Source organism: Mesocricetus auratus, unplaced genomic scaffold, assembly GCF_017639785.1.
Source record: "Mesocricetus auratus isolate SY011 unplaced genomic scaffold, BCM_Maur_2.0 Super-Scaffold_100676, whole genome shotgun sequence".
Lineage (NCBI taxonomy): Eukaryota > Metazoa > Chordata > Mammalia > Rodentia > Cricetidae > Mesocricetus > Mesocricetus auratus.
Window position 1 is genome coordinate 40,117,591 of NW_024429266.1, and position 27,990 is coordinate 40,145,580.

The window sequence follows — 27,990 nt, forward strand, 5'->3', positions numbered from 1 at the left end:
ACCCCAGAAATGTTTTATATGGTCCAGGATGATCTGAATATTGTTTTTTAGCCAAAGCTGGTCTTGAACTCTTGATCTACCTGACTGTACCTCCGGAGTCCTGGGATTTTTTTTTTTGAGACAGGGTTTCTCTGTGACTTTGGAGGCTGTCCTGGAACTTGCTCTGTAGATCAGGCTGGCCTCTAACTCACAGAGATCCACCTGTCTCTGCCTCCAGAGTGATGGGATTAAAGGTATGCACCACCACCGCCCAGCAAGTCCTGGAATTTAAAGACATCTGCCACTGTGCTCAGTGGTCTTATTTCAATTAATTGTTTATATTTTTGTGTATTCAGCACATTCATTCTATACTTTAATGTGCTGGTCATTGCATTATTCAACTTTTTTTTTCTAGTTTTGATGACTGGAAAGTCTTTTAATTTTTGTCCCTTGTGATATAGTTTTTAAAAAGTTTCTTAGTTTCTGACTTTATAAGATGCATCAGGTTCATGTTATATATTTCCTGCCCCAGCCATAGAATTAATCATTTCTCCAAAGACACTGCTTCCTTTTTTATCATAAACAAAATCTTGTCAGTAGAGTCCAAGATTTGGATCTCCATATGCTTGTTCATTCTGGGGTGCCATTGTTTCTAGAGTTTTTCAGCTGAGAAAAAAAATATATGAACACACTAATATGCCTGTGTTCATATATTTATATGTGTCTGCATGAGTTCATACGTACTTGTAACAAGGTCCAAGAATGGATTCCTGTGAGGAGAATTTTGAGTGCTTGTGACAAAACTACCAGAAAGCAAGACAAGAGTCTTGTGACTTCAGCTTCTTCAAAACATGGAGTTGTTCCCAGAACATGCTTTTTGTGCCCCTCCCAGGTGTAATGGATAGGAGTGACTTTGCTTTAGATTATTCATTACAACAGACTATTGTTATGTGTTTATATGCCTCCACAGAAAAACACATTTTTTTGACCCGTGTGGCTTGTCCTTGTGATTGGACAGTTCACTAGCGTGACTCTTAACTCCCAGAGTATAAATTGTCTGATGCTCTGAGTAAAGTCGGTTATTGCATGAGACTTTAGTCTGCCTCGGTTTTTAGGCTCCGTTCTCCCAGGTTCACCCCACCTATTAGACCAGAGCAGTCAGCCATACCCACAATTCACACTCCATTCAGTCACCACACGATCATTCCTCCAGCTTCCTGGAGACAAGTTTTTACTTAAATTTTTTTCTAACTAGTGTGGGTTGAGAATAAAAGGAAGGGAGGAAAGAAGAGCAGTTGGTCTCATAGTTCCTTATTTCTTCAGAGACCTCTGGAGTAGTTTGCTGTCGTCTTCATTAATGTGATTTAAACAGGACGGAGCTCTTTACAGCGAAGTGAAGGCAGTTGGAGTGGGTCCAGCCCATTCCTCCTTTCATTAATTAGTATGGGGAAATAGTGGAAGGCTGTGAGCAGCTGTTGTTCGCTGGAAACAGAGCAAGAGGCAAGATTCTCAAACTGCATTAGAAGAGATAGAAGGAAAGCTACTCTGACAAAGAGTTACCAAGTCTTGGAACGTAAGGTACGAAGGTAGGGTTTCTTCAGTTCTTCTACGTCAGGTTAAGTTCCTCGCCGTCTAGAAGAGTAGGTGTTCTAGTTTCAAAGCCCTCTTCTGACCACATAAGATGAGATTTTTGAGAGCAGGATTAAATCCTGAGCCTAGGAAGAACATTATTTTGAAGACTCAGAGGTAGGTCTGCAGAAAGAGAAGAAAGAAGGATTATTCTTTTAAAACATATTTGAATAAAGGTGTCAATAGGAAATAGGAACTACTTTATACCATTGAATACCATCTGAATTCAAATCTGGAAGAGCAGGCACTTGTTTTAACTGTTGAGACATCTCTCCAGCCTTGTTGGGAATATTAGATATATTCATGTACATAATTACATTTATGTCTAAGAATATGTTTGAAGTTCTTACATGAAGTTATTATTGTCATTAATATGAATCATAGTGAATTCAGCAGTTCTTCAGAAGACCATTATTGAATTCCTACTACATTAGAATGAATAAAACGCAGCCCTTATTTCAAAGGAATTCATGGTATTGTGGCAGAAAAATAAAATTAGCTTTAATTTATAACTAATAAGAAAGAGAACTCAGAAAACTGCTGAGCAGAAGAAGAGACCTAAAGTCACACACTGCTTCATGAATAATTCACGAAGCAAAAGAAATGAAAACCGGAGCATCATTTTCTCCTGATAGTCCGAGATAGTGCACCATGAAGCCCTGCAATATCATATAAAGTAACTGCGTAGTCTAAGTATCACCACCAATGCTTTCAATTTTACACCACAATGACAGCAACAGTCTGGACTAGAGGCAGGAGATGAAAAATGATGAGCAAGCTGTGACAAGTTGGACAGGTGACCTAACTGCTCTGTGTCCTTTTTACTTTCTCTCATGCAGATTATTATTTCGATTATCTCGTAGTTTTGGAATAAAGAGTAAAAGCCTGCTAATATGTATCAAGCTCCAAAATAGTGCCTGGGTTGCAGTTAGAACTTACCAAGTGTTAGGTAGCAGCACGTCAGGTGAGGTGGGCGAATGCCCCCCCCCACCCCGTGAGATAACAATCAACCTACATGACTGTCTCAAGCATTTGGATCTTAGACAAATCATCTCTCAACCCCGTCTTCTCTCTGTTTAATGAAGGTCCTTTGTTAGTTTTCTGTTGTTCTGACAGGAGATGACCGACATTAGTGAGGAAACATTAATATTAATATTAGTGGGTGGGCTCATGGATTTCAGTCCACTGTTGCTCAGCTCTGTTCCTTTGGGCCTTCCAGTGGTGTAGCGTTCATGTGACAGCACATGGGAGATGTTATCGTGTAGCGTTCATGTGACAGCACATGGGAGATGCTGATCATCCCAGTGCTGGCAGGAGGCAAAGAAAGAGAAAGGAGAACCCTGATTCTCAGTGGCCTCTTCAAGCGGATCCCTCAATGACCTAACTTCTTCTCACAATGCACCTCCTCCCCAAAAGGTTATACCACTGTAGGCCGGTGACCAAATTTCTAACACATGGGCCTCTTTTCCTTATTACACATTGAATTAGGCTTTATAGGATTCTTCCTGAAGTATCATGAGAACAGCCTGTAGATCTCTTGGTCTTTATTTCCAGATGATGAAATTAAGTCCTCACAGAGCAGGCTGTAGCTGAAACACCCACCAGAGTCACAAGCCTTAGAGAACCAGGGTTTCAGCCCAGTAACAGGGGACAAGCTTCCAGACATTTGATCCCTTCTACCCTGAGCCCATTCCCTCTCCCTGAGCCTGTTTCTCCTTCCTGAGCCTGTCTTTTCTCCTTCCTTAGCCCGTTCCCTCTTCCTGAGGCAGCACACTTCCTGTTCCATCACTGAAGAGAAGAATTTTGTCTTTATAAGGTCTGGAAGATTAGACCCCCTAGTGTTTCCCCGCTTTGGCCTGTTCTCCTCTCTGACCACAGACTTTGTGGCTTCATTAAAAAGAGTAAGAGCAAAGTGTTACATTCCTCCAAGTACGCCATGACATAGTTATTCTGTGCTTTCTTCTCTTGACATTAGTACCCAAGGAGAGCAAGAATGTAAACATCTGTTTTATATAAGCTCATTCCAGACTTATAACTTGATTAGTATAGAGCATATTTGATGTGATTAATTTTCCGGTTACAACACACATGATGACTTTCTGTCCTTTTATTAACTTCTTAAGGGAGACAAGACTACAAAGCTAACTTTAAGTTCTGTGTATGTGTCACTGCAGTGCCAATTATAATCACTATGGCAATACAAGTCTTGTATATTTAATTCAATGGTAATTGCAAGTTACCCTGTAGAAATGTGCTACAGTAAACATAAAGTAATACTGGGCCTCCTTCCATAGAGAAGTAGACATTTTGGGAAGGATCAATTAAGATGACATGAAGCCATTTAGAGATTTGCAAAAGGCTATAGAACCATTCACAGTTCTAATTAAGTCAGTGTGTACCCTAGCTAGGCTTTATCAGGCCCAGTGTGACTGATGATTCCAATTAGATGAGCATGAAAATACTTAACCACTGAGCAGCCTTGTCTGCTTCAGGGCACACAGAAGAAGTTCAAGGGTAAACACAGGATGGGAACAGATCTTTATACTGAGTCCTATAAACGTGCTGGACTCATTAGGAAGAAGATGCTTTCTTGTATACTTTATTCTCTCTCCCTCGCGTAGAACACAACCAGAACAAAGGGAAGGACTTTTGAGACTGATTTGGCGATTATTAGCAAGAAACTGGCAATGTCCAATCATCTGCTGCATGTTCTGGCAAAATTTGCTATGGTGTTCGTAGCCCAGTCCTGCCTCTGGGAACTCTCAGGGGGTCCAAGGTAGATGTAGGACAGACAAGCTGAGTCATCCTTTTGCCTTTTCCACTTGTCTCGGTTCTGCATTTAGAGTTTTCAAGGCTGGTTGTAGGCTCTTTATTTTAGAGCTCCATTTGCAGCTATTGTTGCTAAAAGCTGTGCGTATTGTTGATATTGTTGTCATAGCCACTCCTTGTGTTACCATGACTTATTAGCTTGTATCCTAAGATACAGCCAGAGGGCAGCACTGGAGAGGAGTGGAGAGTATAGGCTTGGAAGAGGAGACTGCCTCTCTGTATCCTTGACTTAGCAAGATATCCAACTCAATTAATATCCAGTCTTAATTTCCTAATATGAAGGATGCTATTAATACTGTGGACACAAGTTACTATCTTTTTTTTTCCTAACTGATGTCTCTTGTTCCATCTTTCAAAATTTGAGTGATTTTCTCAAATCTGACTAGATATTTGTTCTTTAATTTAAATTCCATCAGTATCTTTTTTTTTTTTTTGGTTTTTCGAGATAGGGTTTCTCTGTGGCTTTGGAGGCTGTCCTGGAACTCGCTTGGTAGTCCAGGCTGGTCTCAAACTCACAGAGATCCGCCTGCCTCTGCCTCCCGAGTGCTGGGATTAAAGGCGTGCGCCACCAACGCCCGGCCATTCCATCAGTATCTTAATGTACCTTTAAGATGTTACCCAAACCTTCATAGCTGATGATGTATGTTGAGATTCCTGTTGTTATTACCTCCCATTCCTACCAAATCTGCAGTCCTAGGAAAGGTCATGTCCTTACTCCCTGACCCACATCCCTAACTAATGCTGGTGATTTCTATATTTACTCGATAGTCTTGTGGAATTGAATAGTAGCTGATAGCAACAGCTGGCTTCATAGAACTCTCATAGGCTGTTTGTCTTCATAGAACTCTCATAGGCTGTTCATCTTCCTTGCTGTGGCCTTTCATTCCTTTTCCCTATGGCAGCCTGTGCTTCCTTTACGTTCTAGGGATCTTTGGGCAAGACTCTCAGAGAGTTATAGCTAGAATGTATTTTTTTTCTGAGAAATACTCTGATATATTTTTTTTTTGGCCTACCCCATCCTACTTTCAACCTGTGATGCATACCCTTTCTAACTCACTTTTCCCTGACCTACAAGCTTGATTTTCTCAAGTGACTACTGCCAAAATATGCATTGCGATATTCATTCACTCTAAAGAATAAATAAAATTCTATAACGTATGCTGGCTTGTTTCTGACCTACAATTCGACAAGAATGTCATGGAGGCCTTTGCTCTATCCAAGGTTTGGGTCTTCAAGTGCAGAAGGGCAAAGTAGAGAGACATATCTGAGATTATTAAAGGTACATGGATGCAGTCTCCACAGACTGAATATTCCCTTTCGTGTTCTCCCCCTTTCTAACAGTAGAGTCCTACAGACATTTAATACAGTTCAGGATGGTAGGAAAGCTGTGTGCTAATTAGTTTTCGATCATTCTAGCAAAATACATGAGAGAGTAAACTCACAAGAATGGAAGAGCTAGGTCAGTTTTGTAGGTCCCAGCCCATGTTCAAACAGTGTACTGTGTTTTTCAGGCCACTGGGGAAGAGCAGCATCATATCAGGGTAGAGGGAAGGGCAGTGGACATTGCTCACCTTAAGAAAACAGGGGAGTAGAAGAAGCAAGAAGGGCTTGAGGTTCCCAGATCTCCTTCAAGGACAAACATCCACTGACCTAGCTTCCTTCCAGAAGGTATCACTTTCTGTTCTCCATTCCCACTTCTGTCATCTCCAAATGCACCATACGCTGAGGACAAAGCCACTGGGAGGCAGTCAATATTCAAGCTATAGCAGCTACTGAAGACATTCTATAGACAAGCAGCCTCTTTAGGTATCTACCATTTTTTATGCCTTGTATTCTTACTATGAATGAACACAGACTCAAACACTCAAAGCTATTTAAGTATGATGGTAAACAAAATTAAACTTTTGAGAGTTGAGTGTATTGCTAGACACTGAGCTAAATACGTCATGAGCACTATTTTATTGTAGTCTCAGAAAAAAGAAGGAAATTCCGCAGACAGGGAAAACTACTGAACCTATAGCTCTCCTTAGTTAACCACCTTGACAGAATTCCCAGGTATCTGAAGGTGAGCAGAGGCAGGACCCCAGTGGGGGACTAGTAGACTGTCTGAACTGAGAAGAGGGACCTGAAAGTCCAGTGAGCCTTTTCTAGAATGTGTAGGGGACAATACTAAGAGGAGCCATGTAGATAGGACCTTTAGAGGTTTGCAGAGAGCTAGTCTATCATGTGAAGAAAACATCCAAGGCTCAGGAAAGCACCTAAGGGATTCCAGGTGACTGTACTCCAGGGATGAAAATATACTGCCAGCTCTCACCAGTTCCAACATTCAGCATCAGGTCACATTGAGTCATTTCTACAACTATTTTAGCTACCCCAGTCTCTGAGAATATCACTCCAAGTTCCCCAGACAGCAAAAGTGAAGGTGTAAGTTGTGATAGGAACAAAGTAAGGAGGAAACCTATAGGAGGGCTGTATGAAGTTGGCCATTGCTAAAGGCTACTAGTTATTCAGTTCCTCAAAATTGTTAAGTATCTAAAAGCCATTCTTCAAGAAGAAAGGTAAATGGGTGAGGTGAAAAGATGCCCCATGAAAGCCAGTAACAGAGAGGGAGGACTGATGATCAAAGGGATTAAGACTGGGCTGGTTTAACCCCCAGAAACAGCTGACCAGACAAAGGTTAACTCTTGAATCCCAGGCATCAGCCTGGGAATCCAGCATGGGACTGATCAAGACCCCCCTGAATCTGGGTGTCAGTGAGGAGGCCTAGGTAATCTATTGGGCCTTGGGCAGCAGATCAGTACCCATCCCAAGTATACACACAGACTTTGGACTCCCATAGAACAATGTGAGGTGCACTCTTACCCTGAACTCTTGGGGAAGGGTCTAGGCCCTGCCCTATATGAAATGACAGACTATGGACACCCCCATGGAGGGCCTCACCCTCCCTGGGGGAATGAGGGGATAATGGGGGGGGTTGGGGGGAGGGCACGGGAGGAGGGGAGGGAAAGGGAGAGGGACCTGGAACTGACTTGTGAAGCAACCTTGTTTCTTATCTAAATTTAAACTGGAAAAAAAAAAGATGCCCCATTCTTTCTGGTCATGATGCAGAGTATTGGGCAAAAGACACAGACCCTTCCTTCGTTATGGAGAAAAATTAGTTCTAGACTGAAAACTGTTTTTGTTATATTTAAAAAGTTAAAAAGCAAATTCTAAAAAAAAAAGGATAAAATTGTTTTCAAAAATCTTAACTCTGTCCCAGAATGAAGTTCAGGAATAGTTACAAGAGTCCTGAGATATCTAGAACCCATCAAAGTAAAACTCACAATGTCTGATATCTCAGGATTCTGAATCCTGAGAGAAAACAAACTATGCACTGAGACAGATGTTAGGATTACAGTAGCTCAGGAGGGGTGAATTGAAAGCCTCCCCTCCCCCATCTCGTGTTGGAGATCAAAACCAGAGCCTCCAACATGCTAGGCAAGCATGCTACTTCTGAGCAATTTGCCCAGCCATGGTCAAGGGTTTTTCTACATGAAGTAATATGTAATATACTTGAGGGGAAACTGTGATCAATTAAAGATACAGATTAGAAATCCTAAAGCGACAACTAACAAAGGCAATAGTTAACAGTCTAGCAATGGGGATATATAAAAATTATCAGTCAATTCAAAATAAGGTGGGAAACTAGGAAGAAACAAAGAAAGATAGACACCAAATAGAAGGGTGATTGTACAACCACACCCTCCATCACACTGAATGTAAATGGACTAATTATACTTATGAAAAAGCAGAGATTGCTGAGTTGAAATTTTAAAAAGACTCAATTGTATGATGAGTACAAGAAATACGTTTTATGTATAATGACACAAACAGATTAAAAATGAAAGGATAAAAGCACACACTTGCCAACACTAGTTAAAGGAAAGTTGGAATGCTGGTATTAATATTAGACAAAGAATATTTCAGATCAAAGAATAGTACCACTGAAAATGAAGCTTGCTTCATAATGCTAACGATGTTTATCAATCAAGAGGACATAACACCAACTGCATTTAGTTGCAAAGCTTCAACATGCACAAAGCAAAACCTCACAGAACTCCAAGAAGACTAACAAATCCAGAGTCCTATATTTCAATGCTATTCTCGATAACTGATCACAAGTGGGCAGAAATCAGTAAGGGCATAGAAAACTTGAACACCATTAAAGAAATTGGTTTTGCATTTGTTGAGCAATTTGCCCAACATCATCTTTTATTTTTTCAAGTGCATCTGGAACATTTATAGATCATTTAGTCCTGATTAGGCAAGTGCCACCATTTCCATTTACAAGCGAATAAAGGAAGGTAGGGAAAGGGCGGGTAGCTTGCTAAGGGTCACAACTAGTGAGCATCATGTGGGACTTAGCACCCAGGTTGTCTGTTGAATGCAGTACTCTTCCCACAATCCTGAGCACCTGGAATAGCTCAGGTCTCTATGACCTGGAATGAAATCCTTTTTAAACAAACAATGGAATGAACTACTCAAATAGCATTCAACATTCTCTAAATACTCCTTGGAAAGGAAACACATTTTCTCCCTCTCCTCATATTCCCACCCAGCCCAAATGGCCCATGTGCTTCCTTTAAGTGACATGACTTATAGGTATCATAAACTCAAGTTCCACAGCTGGTGGGTCTGAAAGAGAAGACAGTTACAGAGTATAAAAGGCTGGTGGGAGTTGGCTCTTCCTCAGGGTGCCCCGCTGTTAGAGGGTGGTCTCATACACACTCAGTCCCCCTACAAAGCTGCTTGTGTGCTCTTTGTAAGCTTGCATGCAGACAATGGCCCCTTTTCCAGGAAAAGAAATGTATTTATTAAAGGGAAGAAAGAATGATGAGCTCATGACTGACTTTCTTTGCTTACCTTCTTAAATTTGTTAATAGGGCTATAATGTATATAATGATTACGACTTGGAAGGACATAGAAATGTTTTCCACAGTAAAGTCTCCTTAAGTATTGGCAAGAAAATACCACCGAGGGGAACAACGTTTTAGTGGATCTCTGCCTGAGACTTGACACATAGTTGTACAGGAGGATATGTGAAATGGGGGTAGTATTCTGCATCACTGTTTTACAGAGGCTATAGACCGCTCAGCAAAGTGAATCTTGATAATGAAATTACAACTCCCCCAGGTTTCTATACACATTCAGTATGTCTCTCTGTCTATTTTTAAGCCACCCCATTCTCTCTATTGGAAATCAATGTTTTATTGGTACCCAGCTTCTTTCTCTGGTCCCTCAGCATAGCTAGTGACTTCTTGCTGTCTCTCACTTTCCTCCCACCTCCTTGCGGTTGGTTCCCTTTGCCTCCACAGCACTCGCCTCCCAGGCCTTCCACTCAGCTAAACACTCCCCAAGGGAGATCAAAGAACCATGCGGTGGCCACAGCCCAGAGGACAGAATTTTCCAGCTCCCCCTTCTGGCTGGGCTGAATGGTGAGTTGAGGAAGCTGGGCTGGGGCGTCTAGGCTTCTGGGGGTGATGTGGGGTGGGGAATTATGAGAGAACGGTCTGAAGCAGCATTGCACACTTCAGGAAAAAAAAGTGCACCAGTTCCCTTTGTGCTAGCTAATGAGATGCCCCCGAATTTGGGACTGGGCCATATAGTCTTGAAGACCATTGAGATTTTGGAGGTTGGGGATAGCTCTGAAGAGAACACAGGAGTTGACACTGCGAGGGCTTCCCTGGTATTGGAGTGACTTGGAACTCGCAGAGGGGAAAGTCGCCCTCCGGGGTGGGGGCTCCAGCAGAGGAGGGACGGCCGCTGGCCAATCAGAAGGCGAGGTAGAGCCGGGCTTCGCCGCGGAGGGGCTAGCTGTGGAAAGTTGGGAGGCTCAGTCGCTGGCCTGGAGCGCGGCGGCAGAGGCGGCACCGCAGGCTCGCAGAGTCCCCCGGGGTATGGACCCCGCGCTCTGCCCCAGCTCAGCTACTCACACCGCCCAGCACGCGGCCGCCTAGAGCCTGTGACCTACCCAGCGGGACAAAAGGCGCGACATCCCTGCGTTGCCCAGCCCAGCCCAGCCCAGCCCCTGGAGGCGGCCGGCTCCGGGCTCTGGGCTGGTCCCCATCTCCTTCTCCGCTCCAAACCTTGCCTTAGTTCAGAGACTGCAAAAGGCTGATGAGGCACCGGAGAGGAAGTCCTCTGCTTGCTCTTGAGGAGTAAGCACAGTGCTTAGGAGCTCAGGGCAAAGAGCAAAGCAGCCAGCAAACAAGGAAAAAAAATGATTGCCTGGGAAGTGGTCCACACAGTATTCCTCCTGGTGGCTCTTCTTCGTTCTTCCCTAGCTGGAGATGGGACCCCCCAGTCAGATAGCAGGGCTGAGGAGATTCCGGAGGGGGCATCCACGTTGGCTTTTGTGTTTGATGTGACCGGCTCCATGTATGATGATTTAGTTCAGGTTATTGAAGGGGCTTCCAAAATTTTGGAGACGTCTTTGAAAAGACCTAAGAGACCTCTTTACAACTTTGCTTTGGTGCCCTTCCATGATCCAGGTAAGGGAAATACTCTCTGTATTTGTTGTGATTCATAAATCTGTTACTTCTTACGCTATGCATTTATTGTATTGTCAGGAAATTTCAAAAGCTTTTTTTTTTTTTTTAAATATGTAGTCGAATACAGATGTAACAAAGAATTGCTTGCTGGCATCTGGGTTTTCTCTCATACCTCCTTAGCACTCAGCTAGGCTTAGCTCACAGAGTAGAAGGCTTGTTTAGCGAGATTAAACAGTGGTGCCCTGACCTGGAAATGTGGTAGCCTAAAGATCAGACCCAGGAATCTGCAGCCGCAACAACAGCAAACTCAGAGTTAACTGGCCTGCATTTTAAAGCTAAAGTCTCTTTTAATTGCAAAGGCAGACTGGGACAGGGACATGGAATTCAACAGCAGGGCGCACTCTGAGGACAACCTCACATAAGAGGGAAACAAACCTGCTGTGTGACGCACGGGCAAGTCTGTAAATAGTAACTAAGAGTGGAACTGAAGGCAAGACAATGAAAGACAGAAGCCATTCATTTCTTAACTGGATCTATTCATCTTTGCACCGGGTTATAGCATTGGTTAGATTTACAGACGTGTGTAAACAGTACATCGGTATCTCAAGCAGTACAAATGCATGTGATTTGCTATGTCTGTGCTCTTGAAAGGTAGCTGGAGAAAAATAACTCTATGTTGTGCCCTGAAGCTGTGGGTTTCTGCTGCTGCACTGTAACATGATCCTGTTTACTCTTTTCAGTTTCTTTTTAAAGTAGCACCTCTCTGTGAGACTCATAGGAGCCCCCATTGTCATTGCTGAGGGTAGCATTACAGGGGGAAGCCCTGGGGCTCACTGTCTTGTGTCCACCTGAGTTTCATTAGTGCAAGTAGCTGCTCAGTGGAAGAAAAAAAGCAGTGGTTTCTTCAAAGCCCTCCCCCAATGCTCCCCCACATTCCCCCTGCTTTTGAAACTCTCCCTCCACTAGACTTTGGCATAGCTTCTTTCACAATGAGAGCATGATGTTAAAGATCTCAGGGTTTTTTTTCCTTCCTTGTGCATTTGCCAAACATATTAAAACTCTAATTATTGCTAGTTATTAAATGTGGTATATTTCAGCTATTTAAAAAGATGTCAATGGGATAAATTGAGAGGGAGCTAGAACTTTCTGGAATTGTCTTGTTCTTCCATGACAACAATAAACTGTCCTGCTCTTCCGTAGTATACACATGTGTTTCAACACTGATTAGTTATGAGATGCTTTATCGTTGGAATCAAGAGTCAGATGGTCATTTGCCATGTCTCCTGTCTCAGGGAGACACTTCAAGTGCCATGATGTTTCATTTTTATAAGATGCCAAGATGGCACTTATGATGCAGTCCAAGGTTTTTGATATTTTGGAATGGCCTAAATATATTTCCTATATAGGGATGAGTCTGACGTTGGCTCAAACATAAAGTAAAAACTGATTTTGCTAATTTATACCACAATTTGTTTGCCTCCATCCAAAAAAACATTATGACATTATGTTGCTGGAAAAAAATACAAAATATGTTTCATCTCATAAATGGAAGCTGAACTACCATAGTTTGGAGTGATGTGGAAATATTTTGTAACAAACTGTATAACGTGTACTGCCTCCTAGCTGGAATCCAGGGAGAAGGTCTTCACACTGTGTATAGAATCCAAAGTGGGGGAAACTTGGAATGTTAATTGCAGGTGACTAATAAAATTAGAGCTTTTTAAAAAATTGTATTATTTGAGAAAATGATTAGTAGTTTAAACTTGTTTAATAAAATTGTGTTTATAACTCAGTGTTCATACTGATTATAATTTCCTTAGTGATTAAATGTGGAGAAGAATGGTTAATGGTTTATGTTATCCAGGAGTTAAAAAATTTTTTTTGCAGATAGAGAAATGGAAGTTAAAATATACCATTAACATTTAACTTAAAATTTACTCTAACAGATTATTAAGATTATTAAGGTTGTGAGGATTGTGCAGTTTTTCTGATTTCCTCTTCATGTGTATGTGTGTGTGTGTGTGTGTGTGTGTGTGTGTGTGTGTGTTCATTGAGAATTTTTGTTTCTATTTCAGTTGATGTAAGGACAGCAGGAAGGGCTTGAATGGGGAATGATTGTCTTATTCACATTAGGGAAAAGTAAATTTACTTTTTTTGAAGCTCAGTTTCAATATCAAAGTGAGAGGACTGGATTTGAACATACCGAAGGACAGTTCTGATTGTGGAATTTTGTGATTCTTTGTTTTGCATATGGCTATTATTTTTGTAGTCTGTAATGTATGTTTGTACAGTTGGACAAAACAACTAATGTGGAAAGAAATAACATCTAGCATTGAACTTGGTTAATGACACTAACGAGCTGAGTGCTTTCTCGGTCAATATCTACCATTCCATGTAGCTAGATAAAATAATGGGTAAATTTGGGGACATAGTCTGAGGCTTTTGAATAAAGCCTTTAGGTCTTTGGAGATGTCATGCAAGTCCACATGACAAATCAGGGAAAGATATGTGGCTACACGTGATGATAGTTTGAAAATATGGGAAACATAGATCCTAATCCTGGGCAGTGTGGTGATAAAGCTCATTAGAATATGTTCATGCAGGAAAGGGCAGGAAAGATCCAGTAACACCAGCACCTCATGGGGAAGGTTTGCAGCTACCCGGGCCTGTCTTAGTTTGTGGAGGCAGAAACTGGTCTTTTAATGATAATTAGCTGCATTGAAGGAGCCTTTTAATCCCCTGGGTCATGCTTCCTGTATTAATTTTAATTAACTGATTTACTTTTGAGACATGATCTTTTATGTAGCCTTGGCTGGCCTGGATTTCATGATGTTAGCAAGGCTGGTCTTGAACTCATGGATGATCCTCCTGCATCTGATTCTTGGTGCTGGGTATTCCAGGTGTGCACTGGAATACCTGGCTACTGTGTGTGTTTGTAATAGCTTTGTTGATGGGTATTTCCCTTATCATACAATTTGGTCCTTTATCATGTATCATTTGATGATTTCTATTATGTTTACATATAGGTGACAATATCATCAGTTGGTTTTAAAATATTTTCCTTGCCCCCAAGGAAATCCTGTACCAACAGGCAGTGGTGACACATGCCTTTAATCCCAGCACTTGGAAGTTTGAAGCAGATAGACCTCTGAATTAGAGGCCAACTTGCCCGACAGAGTGAGTTCCAGGACAGCTAGGACTGCACAGAGAAACCTGTTTCAAAACAACAAGAACAACAACAAAAATGTCCTATAATATTTAGTTGTCAATTTCCACTGATGGAAAGTATTATTGTACTGGGTAAGCCACTAACCCACCTCTCTGTCTCTCTGGGTTTTCCTGTTCTGGGTTTATATATTATAGATAATATTTATAATTATATATGGTCTTCTGTGACTGAATTACTTAGGTCAATATAAGGCTTTCAAGGTTCATTCATATTCAAGCATGTGTCGATTCATCATTTCTTTCTATAGCCAAATTATAGCCCATGGTATAATATATGACTTATACCATAGCTACTGGTCCATGACGGAGATTTAGATATTCCCTACCCTTTTATGAATAACTGTCATTAATTTCCACATACACATTTCTGTATAGACATGTTTGCATTTCTTCAAGTATATATCGAGAAGTGGAACCTCTGGGTCATGATAACTTTATGTTTCATTGCTGGAGAGGGGGGAGGCAATGTACTGTCCGAAACAGATATAACATTTTGTGATCCCACTAACTGTATGTGAGAGATCCAGTTTCTCCATAGCTTCATCAATTATTAGAATATACATTAATTTTTGCTGTTTTTAAACTACTTGAATTTCACTTCCATCTCCTCTAAACAAACTAAGGAAAGCTGATGATCTCTCCTGACTGCAGGCCCTCTGGTCACTCAGTGTCTTGTTTCCCCCTTTCTCTGTGAGGCAGTTTCCAGAGTGAGAATGAACAGTATGTTTTTAATGAGTTGGACATCTCTTTCTTTTCTTGAACACTTACATTTCACTCTCTGGAATAGCTCCAACTGGTCTGTGTTCTTTGAGCCCTTGCTGGTTTCAGGCAATGCTTAATGCTCTGAGGAGCCAAAAGAAAAGAAAACCAAAAGAAGGCTCCTACTATCATGGGACTCTCATTCTATTGTAGAAAGGGGGGCACAGGCAATAAAGGATATGATTAATATACACACAAGCATTTGATGCCTGTGATTGCTATGAATAAAACAAAAAGCAGGAATATCATATGAGGAGCTCAGCGTGAATTTGAAGGTGTTATAATTTTAAATATGGTGGCTGGGGACCATACCAAAGAAGAGATTTTATTTCAACAAATTCTTGAAGGAGAGAACATTGAACATGTCTTTTATAGGCAGATGAAAATTAGTAAAGCGTCCTTGTGACAAGATTATCTTGACATGTTTAACACCCGAGAGGCATCTAAGTGTCTTTGACACATAAAGTGAAAAGTGATAGAGGGGAATTGGCAAATGAGGCCTGACATATAATAAGAGCAGCTCAGGAAAGGACTCGTAGTTCCCCATGGCTTTTGTTTTTACCATGAATGATATGGAGAGCTACTTTAGAGTTTTATTTATTAATTTATGTGTATGAGTGTTTTGTCTCTGTGTAAGTCTGTGCACCATGTGCAGGACATTGAATTCTCTGCAACTGGAGGTGTAGATGGTTGTGAGCTGCTATGTCAGTGCTGGGAATCAAACCCATGTCTTCTGGAAGAGCAGCCAGAATTCTTAACCACTAAGCCATCTCTTCACCTCTCAACTATAGAGTTCTAAATGGATCAGTGACACAATCTGACATCCCTCTGAAGCATCATTGTGTAGTTAGGTAGGAATGGAAAGCAGATAAAGAATAGAGACCGGTCAGTTAGAAAACTGTGAATTCCTTGTGTGGAGTTGATAACTATTGATGTTTTGAGAAATAGAGTTTGTTTGTATTTTGAATATGAAACCAAGAAAATATAATGATTCACTGGATGTGAGTTACAAAGAAAAAACAGAAGATAAAAGGTTCTGAAGACCTGGCTTGAGTAAACAGATGTGTGGCAGGGCCATATCCTGAGGTGGAGGATAATGAGAGATGGGTTTCAGAAATGGTGGAGGATGTGATTTTCATTATAGCATTTATAAAATGGAGATACCTTTTGACATACTAGTGGAGATAGAAGAAGACAGTCATATATATGACATAAAAGTTCAAGGGGAAAAGGCAGAATGAGAGATATTAATTTCAGACCCAAAGGCATACATGAAGATGGTGTTTAGGGCTGCTGGACTATGCAACATGAAGGGACTGACTGTGCTTGGGGAAGAGAGAAGGTCTGAGGTCTCAGCTTTGAGGCTCAGGGATGCTTAACTAGAGAGGTGATAGATAACCAACGAAGCATCCAGAGAAACTGGAGGCAGACAGGCTGAAGAAACTCTGTCTTAAGGAAGGAGACTGGTCAGCTGAAAGGAATTTAGCCATGTGGAAGCCATTGATAACCCAAGAAGAGTAGTCTAGTGAAGTGAGGTGACCAAAGCTTGTATGGAGGATAACTGAAGAGAATTGAGAGGAGAAACTGAAAACCTTTGTAACCATAGTTCTGTGTGCAACTATTGGGATGGTTGTCTTATTCATGGGGCTAAATTTGAGTCTAGTTGACATTAATTATTTAATTGTCTTTTTCAAAATGCAAAAGTCGTATAGGAGAATGAACATTCATTTGGGAATGGAAAGCTGATGTGCTTTTCCTTATTCTCATTATTAAGCAAATTGTTTAATAATCTTGACAGACTCCTGTCTTGGTGTCTATAAAATTAATGCATTGTTATTAGCAGACAATGATTTTTACTATAATTTTCTTATCATAGCACATGAAAGGTAAGTGGTCTTAAAGAGACTGGAAATAGAAGGGACTTGGAAATATCAACAGCACATGTCTCTTATAGTTAGGAGTTATTTTAATACCACCCATAAGCCCTCAATGGCTTTGCATGGTTTGGTCAGACCTGCTCAGTGTTATGAAAATACCCCAAGACTTTTGTAATATAAAGATTCCTAGGATGCTTTCTGGCCGACATAACTCCAAACCATAATGAACAGGAAGATTCTTACAAGGAAAGATAACATACATTCAGATTTTGAAAATTTTGCTGTTCTTGTATAAACTGAAGGTAAAGTTAAATGATTTCCATTTCAGTAAGTATAGGAAAACAAGAAGCTGTCAGCTTCTAACACATTGTGCATAACAAGGATTTTCATGAAGGTTAGAAGAAACGTGAGTGCGCATGCATGCACTCACACACACACACACACACACCCACACACACACACACCTGGGGAGAGAGATCTGAGGAACTAAGGAAATTGCACAACAGTTAAGTAAGGGTTTTAGCTGGTCACCGAAGACAAGCATTCTGTTTCCATCTCCACTCCTTAGCCCCAGCGTGAGGGGTTTTGGGTGAACAATGGTAATTTGTTTCTCAGGATAAAATGTTTTCACCCGAGGTAATAGATACTACTTTAGTGGATAGTATTGAGGCTAAGTAGAGATGCTTTACTCCTGCATAATTAAAAACTCCTTCAAGAAGATAGAAGAGCCTGGAGCTGGAAAGATGACTCAGTGGTTAAGAGTTCCTACATCTCTCACAGAGGACCTGAGTTCAGTTCCCAGCACTCTGTGTCTGGTGATTCACAACTGCCTGCAATGCCAGCTCCGGGGGATCTGAAACCACCTCCTGGCCTCTCTGGGTACTGGCATCAAAGTGCTCACAACCACACAGTGGTACATGCCTATCTACACACATAGCTAAAATCTAAAGCAGTGAAAATGATAATACGACAAAAGGATACTAGAGACTAGATTTTGATAAATAAAACATTATCTCAGGTCACCACAGAATGAAGGTGTTTCATGTTTGTTTTTTAGTTAAACTGAGGAAAAACCTTTTGTTTTCTTGCTATTAAAGCAGAATTGGAATGTATTTATGATTTGTTCCTGATTAAAACATAACTTTTGGTGCTTTCTACCTAAGTGCTTCATTTATTCTATAGGCCCAGTAACACAATGGATACTTGGAAAATATCCTTCAATGGAAGCATGGTATGAATAAATGTAAGAATGTTAAAGAACAGAAGATTTCTCTGTGTACTTTTAGTCTAGCTGTGGAAACAAGCACTTCTATGATATTTAAATCTTGCCTTTCACGTCTGTGAGTCTATTTTTAAATCATGTTACTAAAGAAACCAAAACTTCCAGCATATTAATTGGTCAATTAATCCTTTTGGCAATAATACAGCTCTCATTTAAGCTTGACCAAGAAGAAATATTGTGATCTAGAAAACACTTGGTTCTTGGGTATGAGCAATTGATTAGGCTGGGGTGTGTGTGTCTATCATGTGGAATGTCTCAGTAACATGCCCTCAGGCTGCCTGATTACTCTCCAATTTTAGCTGGACCTACTGATGGAGTGTCACAGCAAATAAACTGATTTCCAAGAAGCAATGTACAAATCAAAGCCCCATACCAGGTTTTTATTTTCACAAGTCTACAGCATCTTCAACCTCAGTTCTGTCTCTTATGGGAAGCTCTGTTAGGATTCTCCATATCTGTGGAGAATAGGAAGACATGAAACTGCACTGTATAAAAGTATGGCTGTGTCAACTCTCTTCACCCTAGTGGCACTATTGTGGTTAAATAAAGCAGGACATGTGAAAATGTTTTTGAAGGACCACAGAGGGCTGACAAGATGGCTCAGCAAGCTAAGGCATTTGCTGCTGAGCCTGACTTGACTTTAGTTCCCGGGTCCTACATGGTAGAACGAGACAACCAACTCATGAATGCTGTCCTCTGATCTCCACACATGTACCATGTCCCGCCCCTAAGAAATAAGTAAACAGATGTACTTTTCAAACACCAATTTTAACAATAAAATGTACTATATAATGAATGGCTCAAAGTCACATTTCTTTGTAAAAGCTGAAGAAGAAAATGAAATTACAGGAGAAGCTGTGCAGGGTTTATATAATAAGAGGAGAGAAGTAAGGGATGTCTGCTTGGTGATTTGGCTACAAGTCAACTTACAGGCAAACAGCAATTCAAACCAGGCCAACCTCAGTTCCATTCAGATTCACTGAATATTTGAGACACATGAGTTCTTTGTTATATTGCTCCTCTGACCCTACGCCACTGCGTCATCATAGAGAAACCTGAAAAGCACTAGAAGTACTCCATTATAAGCCTTTATATTTACTTGTCCACTCACTTATTCATTCACTAGTCAACAAGTTTGGTATTGTTTACTAATATCAAGGATCATGTCAAGTGTGTTGCTGCAAAAACAGTGAGACAAACTCCAGAAGAGGCTAGCGGTCTATGAGGAGGGTTGCAGGGGGAAGGACATATACTATATACTCTGTGGTGGAAAGAAACACAAAGTACTCCACTCTCATGAGTTCAAGCAGGGTTGGCTAGCAAAGGTTTCTGGAAGAAGTGTCATCTGGGCTGAAATCTGAGGAAAGTTCGTAAATGCAAGCAGCTTAATCAAAACGTATTAAAGGTTTTGGATTTCGCGATGAAAGCTCCTGGGAGCTGGAAGGATTGCAAGGATTATCGTGGCATCGCTGCGTTTTCAATTTAGAACTTTATCTCTTGGCACAATAGAGCAAGTGAGTCTGTAAAGCTGTGAGATGAGAGATGAGCCTGCGTTAGCCGTTCAAAGGAAATCCTGAGGGTGTCTTGAGGAGACCCAGACATCAGGAGAAGAGGAAAGATTTGAATGTTATTAAGGAAATACAATTGACTTGGCTTGGTCCTATGAATATGGGAAAAATAAATATAATGACCTACTGAAGTTAGCAAGCAGTAGGAGAGAAGGCATATGATGCAATGTTTCCTCCAAGAGACAATGCCATTCCTGGGATACTGAATCTTGATAACAAGTTCTTCATAGGTTGACTTGTCTGAAGTGAACATCAACCAGAAGTTCATGGGTCAGCAATGAAAACTAGTCACAGAAACATATTTGAGCAGTGTCCAACCAAGTTCTAACTTGGTTACAAAATAAATTCGGTGTGTTAATTTATTTTGTACTTGAATGGCCAGGATTCCACTGTGGTGATGGACTGTTTTTCCTTCTAAATATGTAATGATGTCATTACACATTAACACCATACAATTAAGTGTCCTTGTTCTGGTTGCACCCACTTTAAACAGCTTTCTGATAATGTGACCTTATGTCATGCTTTATGGGGAGAGAACGCTTCAGTCAGACGGACACATACATCAGGTTCACCAGACAGTCATATTCTTCATGGGTAACTCATATTTTGGCATACAAGTTGTATACATCAGCCTCCCTTGTTTAAAATACTATGACAGTGTCATGCTCAAATTTCTGAGGTTTTAAATCTGAGAGCCAGATAGATACTAGTCAATGATGACGAATTTTCACAGTCCATGTTTCCCTTGTGGGTCTGTTTGGGTGGCCTGTCTGTCTCCAGGTATCACTCCCAGCATTTCTAGCTGTCAGTATTAGCTGAATGTGCCAAGTCGCTGTTCTATCCACTTGAAACGTATACAGATGACAGTTGAAGCCATCGGAATAAGTGAGATCACCCAAGGAGAGTGCAGACTGAGAAAAGAAACTGGATGAAACTGTGGAGTATATAAACATTCAGAGGACAGAAGAAAGGGAGCGCTTAGTGGATTCTGAAAAGAACAGTAAGAACAAAGGTTAGAGGTTTGAAGATGCTCTCAACGCTTTCCGTTTATAAGATTAGCAATATAATTCATTATTAATGAAGGCAAAGGCCAAATAATGTTAAGGTTGATTTTTAAAGATGTTTCATTGGACCCGTGGAGACAGAAGGCTGAGTAAGAATGAATCCAGTGAGAACATAGTGTTGCTTTTGAGACATGACATGGTAGGTAGAGTATAGGCTGTGGGGTTTGATTCCTAGCTTGGAAGTCTGGATCTCCCAATGACATGCTGTATTGCATCTTTGTCCCTAATTTGATGTATCTTTTAAGGTTTATTTTTTAAAGGTTTATTTATTTATTATGTATATAGTGTTCTGTCTGCATATACCTCTGCAGGCTAGAAGAGGACACCAGATCTCATTACATATGGTTGTGAGCCATCATGTGGTTGCTGGGAATTGAACTCAGGACCTCTGGAAGACCAGCTAGTAGTTTTTAACAATCGAGCCATTTCTCCAGCCCCCTTTTAAGGTTTATGTGAGGGCAAATTATACTAGATGTCCAAAGTTTCTTGTACACAGTAAATTCCCAACAGACATTGGGTGTTGAATCTTAGGGTTGTGTAAGGGTGTTTTGATTTCAGATGGTAAGAAGGGAAGGGCATTTAAGTACTGTTTAAAACTTATCCACATAATTGAAAAAAGTGCAAATGGCACCAGAAAGACTAGGTAGCACATGGAACTGGGACTTAGAAGAATTGCGAAGAGATAGATTGCAAAGAAGGATCAGTTGTTGGTGGGTAAAGACCTTGAGTTGGTATGAAAAGAGAGAAGCAGAGCACAGACAGGCAGAGTTACAGGCAAATGGTACATAGAGATGAAGGATGTGGCGTCCTGTGCCATGGATTCTTTTCTGTGCATTCGTGGGTAAAATGGTGGCTCTTTATTTTATTGTTTTAAAAAATAATTCATTTTTTTAAATTGGCAATGTACATTCCAACCTCAGTTCTCCCTCCCACGCCTCCTCCCGCCCCCCTGCACTCCTCCTCATAGGTAAGGATACCCATGGGGAGTCAAGAATGTCTGGCACATTAGGTTTGGTTCCTCTCCCATTCTTTAAGGATGAACATGGCATCCCAACATAGAGAGTAGACTCCAACACGCTAGCTCATGTAGCAGGGTTAGATCCTGGTCCTACTGCCAGGGGCCCCTCAGATAGTCCGGCTCTTTCTTTACACACCACATGGCTAAGGCTTATATGACCTCACTAAATATGCTACAGTTTTTTGAAGAAAAGCAGATTTCACAAGTTCTTTTTTTTCTGTTTTCATGTTTTGTTTAGATAAATGTGGGAAACAGAGATGTGCCCAAGAAGGTGGGGCAAAATCATTTCCTAGAGAGATTGTAACAAAATACTACTGACTTGGTGACTTGAAAAATGTAAATTTACTGTCACTGTCCCGAAGGCTGGAGGTCTAAAATTCAGGTTTCAGTAGGGTTGCTTCCTTTTGAAGGCTGTGTGGGGGAATCTGAGCCGGGTCTTCTCCTAACTTCTTGTGGTGTCTGTCAACATACGAATTTTTGGAGGACACAGTTCCACCTATCGCAGATTATCCATCAGTTAGGGAAGGGGGGGATTGACATGTAAAGTAAGATTATTTCTAAAATAAAAAAAATAAGAAAACATTAAAAATTTGAAACACTTCAGTGTTTTTTTCTAGTGACACTCAAAGTTTATACATTCCTTAAACAAATGTTCGCATCAGAAGTTATCTTGGACTCCAGTCTCTGATCCCTTTTTGGATGTGAGCAGAGTCCTGATTGGCAGCTGTGGAGACAGTAATCATGATCCCAGGATTGCTTAAACCCTTGAAATAATTTTCATTAAGAAGCCTGTGATTTTTTTTACTTGTAAAGCATGGCATGGCATTTAATAAAACTCTTTTTGATCTTTTAAAAACAATTTTTAGATATTTACTTTAATTTTGAAATGGTGAAAGTTGTATAGGGGCTAGGCATTCTGGGAATTGTGTGTAGGCCCCAGAATATTTCGAGTTTGTATAATTCCAGATCTCTCTCTTAGGAACTTTAAACACATTAATTAGAATATTTTTGTTTGCTTTTTTTTTGTTTGTTTTTTCATTAGTGCCACATCTTTGAGGAATTTCTTTTAACACTGCTTTGTAACAGGTAGGAAGATTCCTTGATGCTTTAAGGCTGGAAGGCACATTGCCACTGAAAATACTTTAGGGTAGCTTGTAGCTGCTCTTGCCAAGATCTGAAAGGAGAGGCTGGTTAGATGAGTCTTTGGGTGCTGAGTAGCCACAGATACTGGACAGGCTACCTAAGCTTTAATATGTTTGGTATCAAGTAGAAGGTTCAGAAAACACACCATGTCACCAAGCATTGGAGAGCAAAATTCTAAACACTAAATGGAACTATGTTGGGAAGTACATTTTTGAGATTCAAAGTAGAATCTGCTTTGCCTTTTGTTTAGTTTGCTATTTCTGGTTCACATTCCTTTGCCAGAGCACATAAGAAACCCCAGTTCTATTGTCTTCCTAGTCCCCAGAGGCTCCCTCCTGCTGTTTTAGGTGTACTTCCCCATTGCTGTCTTGATCAGGTCCTTACATTTTTGCCTTGAGGTTTTCTCTTTAGTCATATCCAAAAGGAAGGTCTCTCAGTCTCTCCTACTTAAAGATTCCTCACAATTTTATGTCCCGGAGGAATCATCCCAGAGTATTAGCAAAGGATATATATATTTTTTAATATTGAGCTACCTCTTTATATTTATTACTTCTGCTCTGCCCTTGATAACTTTACTCCTTTTTATTTCTTACGTGATGTAAGGAAAATTATTAGTGGGGTTGACTTATCTTGACAAATAGATTAGTAAACCTTGGAGTGAATGGATCCTAACGTCAGGACGATATTGAGCAGGATAAATGCATTAGAAGTCAGCAATTTACTCACGTCTCAAAACCTTAGCCTGCTAGCCTTAAAAAGGATAACAGTTATATTTTCCTCATAGAATCATCTTAACACTAGGAGAAATACATGCAAAATTCTTTGGTGAACAATAAGGACTCATGAGCGTGTTAGCAAGGGAACATTTGATAAGGTGGAGATCCCTGTTTCCTGACTTTATCACAATGCAGAACGTATGTTTCCTAGGGTCTCAGTTTCGTGTACAAAGCATGGATTCATCATCGCTGGTGTGGTGATGAAGCTAAACCATGGACTCCGAATCTCAGAATGGGAGAACACACCCTCTATTTGTAGCATTTGCCAATTTCCATAGTTTTAGTACTCCCACACAGCCGGTTCAGACCAGTGCATGTGGAGTTGAGAATAGATAGAACCTAATCATCTCCTGCTCATCACTTTAAACTTCCTGAAATAGGGATGCTTATGTTTAAATGAGACTATAGTTGTGAAAAGATGCTTAAATTTTCTTAAAAAGTGAATTCTCTGGGCAGAATTGGTGAGGGTAGAATTAGCCCCAAGAAGGCAAAAGCAGACTGAATGACCATTTTGGGAAATCTAACAGCAAACACCAAGAGAGGCTGGCCAGCCCCCAAGGCAGCACCACCATAGTGAGACGGGAGGAAGGTACTCTGCCTCAATCTCCATAAGGCACCCAGCAGGTGTATCACAACTAGGAACTCAGTAGGCATCTCACAATTACCTAAGTCTCCATAAGGTACCCAGTAGGTATCTCACAACTACCTAAACTTCCAAAAGGTACCCAGTAGGCATCTCTCAACTACTTAAATCTCTATAAGGCACCCAGTAGGCATCTCACAATTACCTAAGCCTCCATAAGGCACCCAGTAGGTATCTCACAATTACCAGTACCTCCTTTTAACCCCACATGTGTTTATGTCTTCTCCAGTGTTCCCATTTCAGTACAGGCTCCAGAGTTTTCTTAGTCACTTGGGCAAAGCCCTTGGAGTTACCCGGGACTTCTCTTTCTTCACACCCCACATATAATCCCTCCACAAAATCTCTTGGCTTAACTTGCAAGATAACTTGGCTACTATTCATGTCTTTTGATGTCCTGTAGCCCGAGACACTTTAACTGGTCCCTCCAGTATTCTTCCCAGAGCTGCCAGAAGGATCCTTTTAAAATGAAAGGCAGTTTTCCAGCTCTCCATTCTGATGGCCTCTTCATTTCACTCCTCGCAGATTGCTTCCTTATTGTTTCTCACTTGCCAGGCAGAGTTTGCTCTAGGGCCCCCTACTCTTTTTTTTTTTTAATTTTATTTATTATGTATACAATCTTCAGCATGCCAGTAGAGAGCACCAGATCTCATTCAAGGTGGTTGTGAGCCACCATGTGGTTGCTGGGAATTGAACTCAGGACCTCTGGAAGAACAGTCAGTGCTCTTAACCGCTGAGCCATCTCTCCAGCCCCAGGGCCCCCTACTCTTGATTTTCCCTTCCTCGTCACATGCCCATGTAGCATCTGTCATTATTTCCTATGGCTCTTGGCACATGCCACAAAGAAGTCTTCTTCGACCATCCAGTCCAGTGTTTCCCCCCTGACTATTATGTTAACCTGCTTGGCATCAGAGATGAAGTGAGTCTATTTATTTATGTTCTACTCCCTTCACTGAATGGACACTACATGGAGGCAAACATTTAGTTTTTATGACTTTGTTTCTCAGGGCACTTAATAAATGTTGAATGAAAATGAGTTTTTTCTAAGTGTGTTAGTTACTTTTTTCAGTGCTGTGTCACATGGCTGACAAAAAGTGACATTAAGGAGGAAGGGTTTTTTGGGGGTACAATCTCACCATGACTGAGAAGACTCAGTGCTGGGAGTGGCTCATGGCTGTAACAGCAGGCGTGTAGGGCTGCCTACTCATATCATGATGGACCAGGAAGCAGAGATGGGACAGGAAGTGGGACCAAACCATAACTCAAGACCTGTCCCTTAGAGAACCACTTCCTTCACTACTCCACCTCCCAAAGGTTCCCCAACCCCCTAAAACAGAACCACTGGATAGTGACCAAGTGTTCAAGCTCATGAGTCAATGGTTTATAATCAAATCATAATGTCCCTAAGATTTCCTGGAGCTGTAGTTATAGGCAGTTGTGAGGTACATGACATGAGTACTGTGAACTGAACTCTGGTCTTCTGCAAGAGCAGGAGGTGCTCTCATTCTTTAGTAGACTTTTAAAAGTAGGAATGGCATGTTAGCAGTGACGTATCTTAAGTGTCAACTTTACACACCTGAGAAGAGAGAACCTTAACTGAGGGACTGCCGCCATCAGATTGGACTGTGGGTATGTCTTGGGGGGTAATTGATGAGAGAGGGCCCGACACATTGTGGGCAGGTGGCCCTGGATTGTATAAGAAAGGTACGGAGCAAGCCAGAGAGGCTGAGGCAGTAAGTGGCTTTTCTCCACGGTCTCTGCTTTAGGTTCCTGCTTGATTGCGTTACTGCCCTGACTTCTCTCAATGATGGACTGTCACACAGGCATGTCAATGAAATAAACCCTTTCTTTCCCCAAGTTGGGGCACTCAATAAATATTAGTAAAAATGGTTTCATTAGTATTTTGTGATTTAGTCAAGTAATAGAAAACAACCTACAGGTAGGAAATCATTTTTTTGTCTTTATTTGATAATTTTGAATAGTACCTTAATTCTTTTTAATAATTGTCTTTCATAACATTAACACATATGAATGTATGAATACAGTCATTGCTTTTTAAAAGCCAGTTTTTCCCCAGTAAATTACATACAATTAAAATAAAGTTCACAATTTTTAAGTGACATATTTGGTGAGTTTGACAGATCTGTGCAACAACAAAGTAGATATCATCTTTGTCAGGCCAAAGCCTCTCTACTGTTCCTCACTCAGTTAATCTTCCTTGCAATGCTCTGACCCCGCCCCCAGCTTCTTTTGCTTGCAATGATGAATTTCAGACTCACTGGTTTTTGTATGCATTAGTAGTTCCTTTTCTTCCCAGGTGGTATGTAATGGTCACAATTTCCTTATCCATTCACCTGCTGTTGATGGATATTTGGTTGTTTCCAGTTTACAATTGCTGTGGATGGAATTGCCATGAGCATTCACCCATAGTGTTGCATGGGCTTTTCCTCACTTCTGAGTTAAAAGGATGTTTAACTAATTAAGAAACCATCAAATTATGTTCCAAAGTAGTTGTACCATTGAATATTCCTATCAGTAATTTTCAGGTATTTTAGTAGCTTTATATTTCACCATGACTTGGTACTTTCAGTCTTTCTAATTGTGACCGATCTATAGGGCATGCAGTAAATACCTCATGTTGGTGAACAGTTAGCTATAGAATTCTGTACTTTGTATACCTGGCTTTTAAAAAACTTCCTTTGTTGTCTTCCCTCTGCTAATATTATTATTCCTTTTAAGATAAGCTACCTTTTTCTGTAATTGTTTGCTTCTTTATCTTCATGTTTTTGCAGTTTCTCTGTGTGTAGACATAGACTTGATTTTGTTTTTCCTGCTTTGTCTTCCTAAATTCTCAAACAATTCTTGCATTATATAGATTTGTAGTGGGGTTCATATCAGCACAGTAAAAATGCCAACATTATGCTTTGTGAATTTCAAATGTATTTGAGCCACGTATTTAAGTCATTTAAAGTTATTTTGTGATGACTTAGGGGGTAATTTGTTTGTGGTTTTGTTTTGTTTTGCTGTCTGGACCTCAACAGGCAGTTTAATGCTGTCTTATTTTTCCTTCCTGTGGTTCTTTGGGTAGGAGTTTCTTTTAGGGTATAATATTTGGAAATCTATGTATTACTTGGTATGCTTAATTATGTAGAATAACACAATTAATTGTGATTGTCAACAACTTGTCAATGCTCTTATGGGATGTCTCCTCTTTCTAAAGAGACAAAGTAAGACATCAATTTATTTGCTTTAATTCTTTTTTTTTTTTTTAAATTTATTTATTTACTATGTATACAGTGTTCTGCTGGCATGTCTGTCTGCGGGCCAGCAGAGGGCACCAGATCTCATTACAGATGGTTGTGAGCCATCATGTGGTTGCTGAGAATTGAACTCAGGACCTCTGGAAGAGCAGCCAGTGCTCTTAACCTCTGAGCCATCTCTCCAGCCCCTTGCTTTAATTCTTAACCTGGTTGGAGAAGAAAACATTTTAAATGTTTGTTTCCCACTAATATAATTTTTAATTTAGGGAAAATTTTTGATTTGGTTAACAATGAAGTGTACTTTTTAATTTGTTAAAAGAATTCTTGAGGCTTTCTATTTTTGCTTTTGGTAGTGTCAGAGGTTGAACCCAGGGTCTTTCATACATGTATCCACTAGGCAAGCACTCC

The 27,990-nt window shown here is 40.7% G+C and overlaps 1 protein-coding gene across 1 annotated transcript in view; it reads left to right on the forward strand.

Annotated features, from left to right (window-relative positions):
- Positions 1-10,321: 10,321 nt before the first annotated feature.
- Hmcn1 (hemicentin 1) overlaps positions 10,322-27,990 on the forward strand; it is a 423,434-nt gene continuing 405,765 nt past the window's right edge. Inside the window, 1 exon segment of the mRNA XM_040738098.1 lies at positions 10,322-10,967. Within this exon segment, the coding sequence (XP_040594032.1) occupies positions 10,697-10,967 (271 nt within the window). The 5' untranslated portion in view covers positions 10,322-10,696.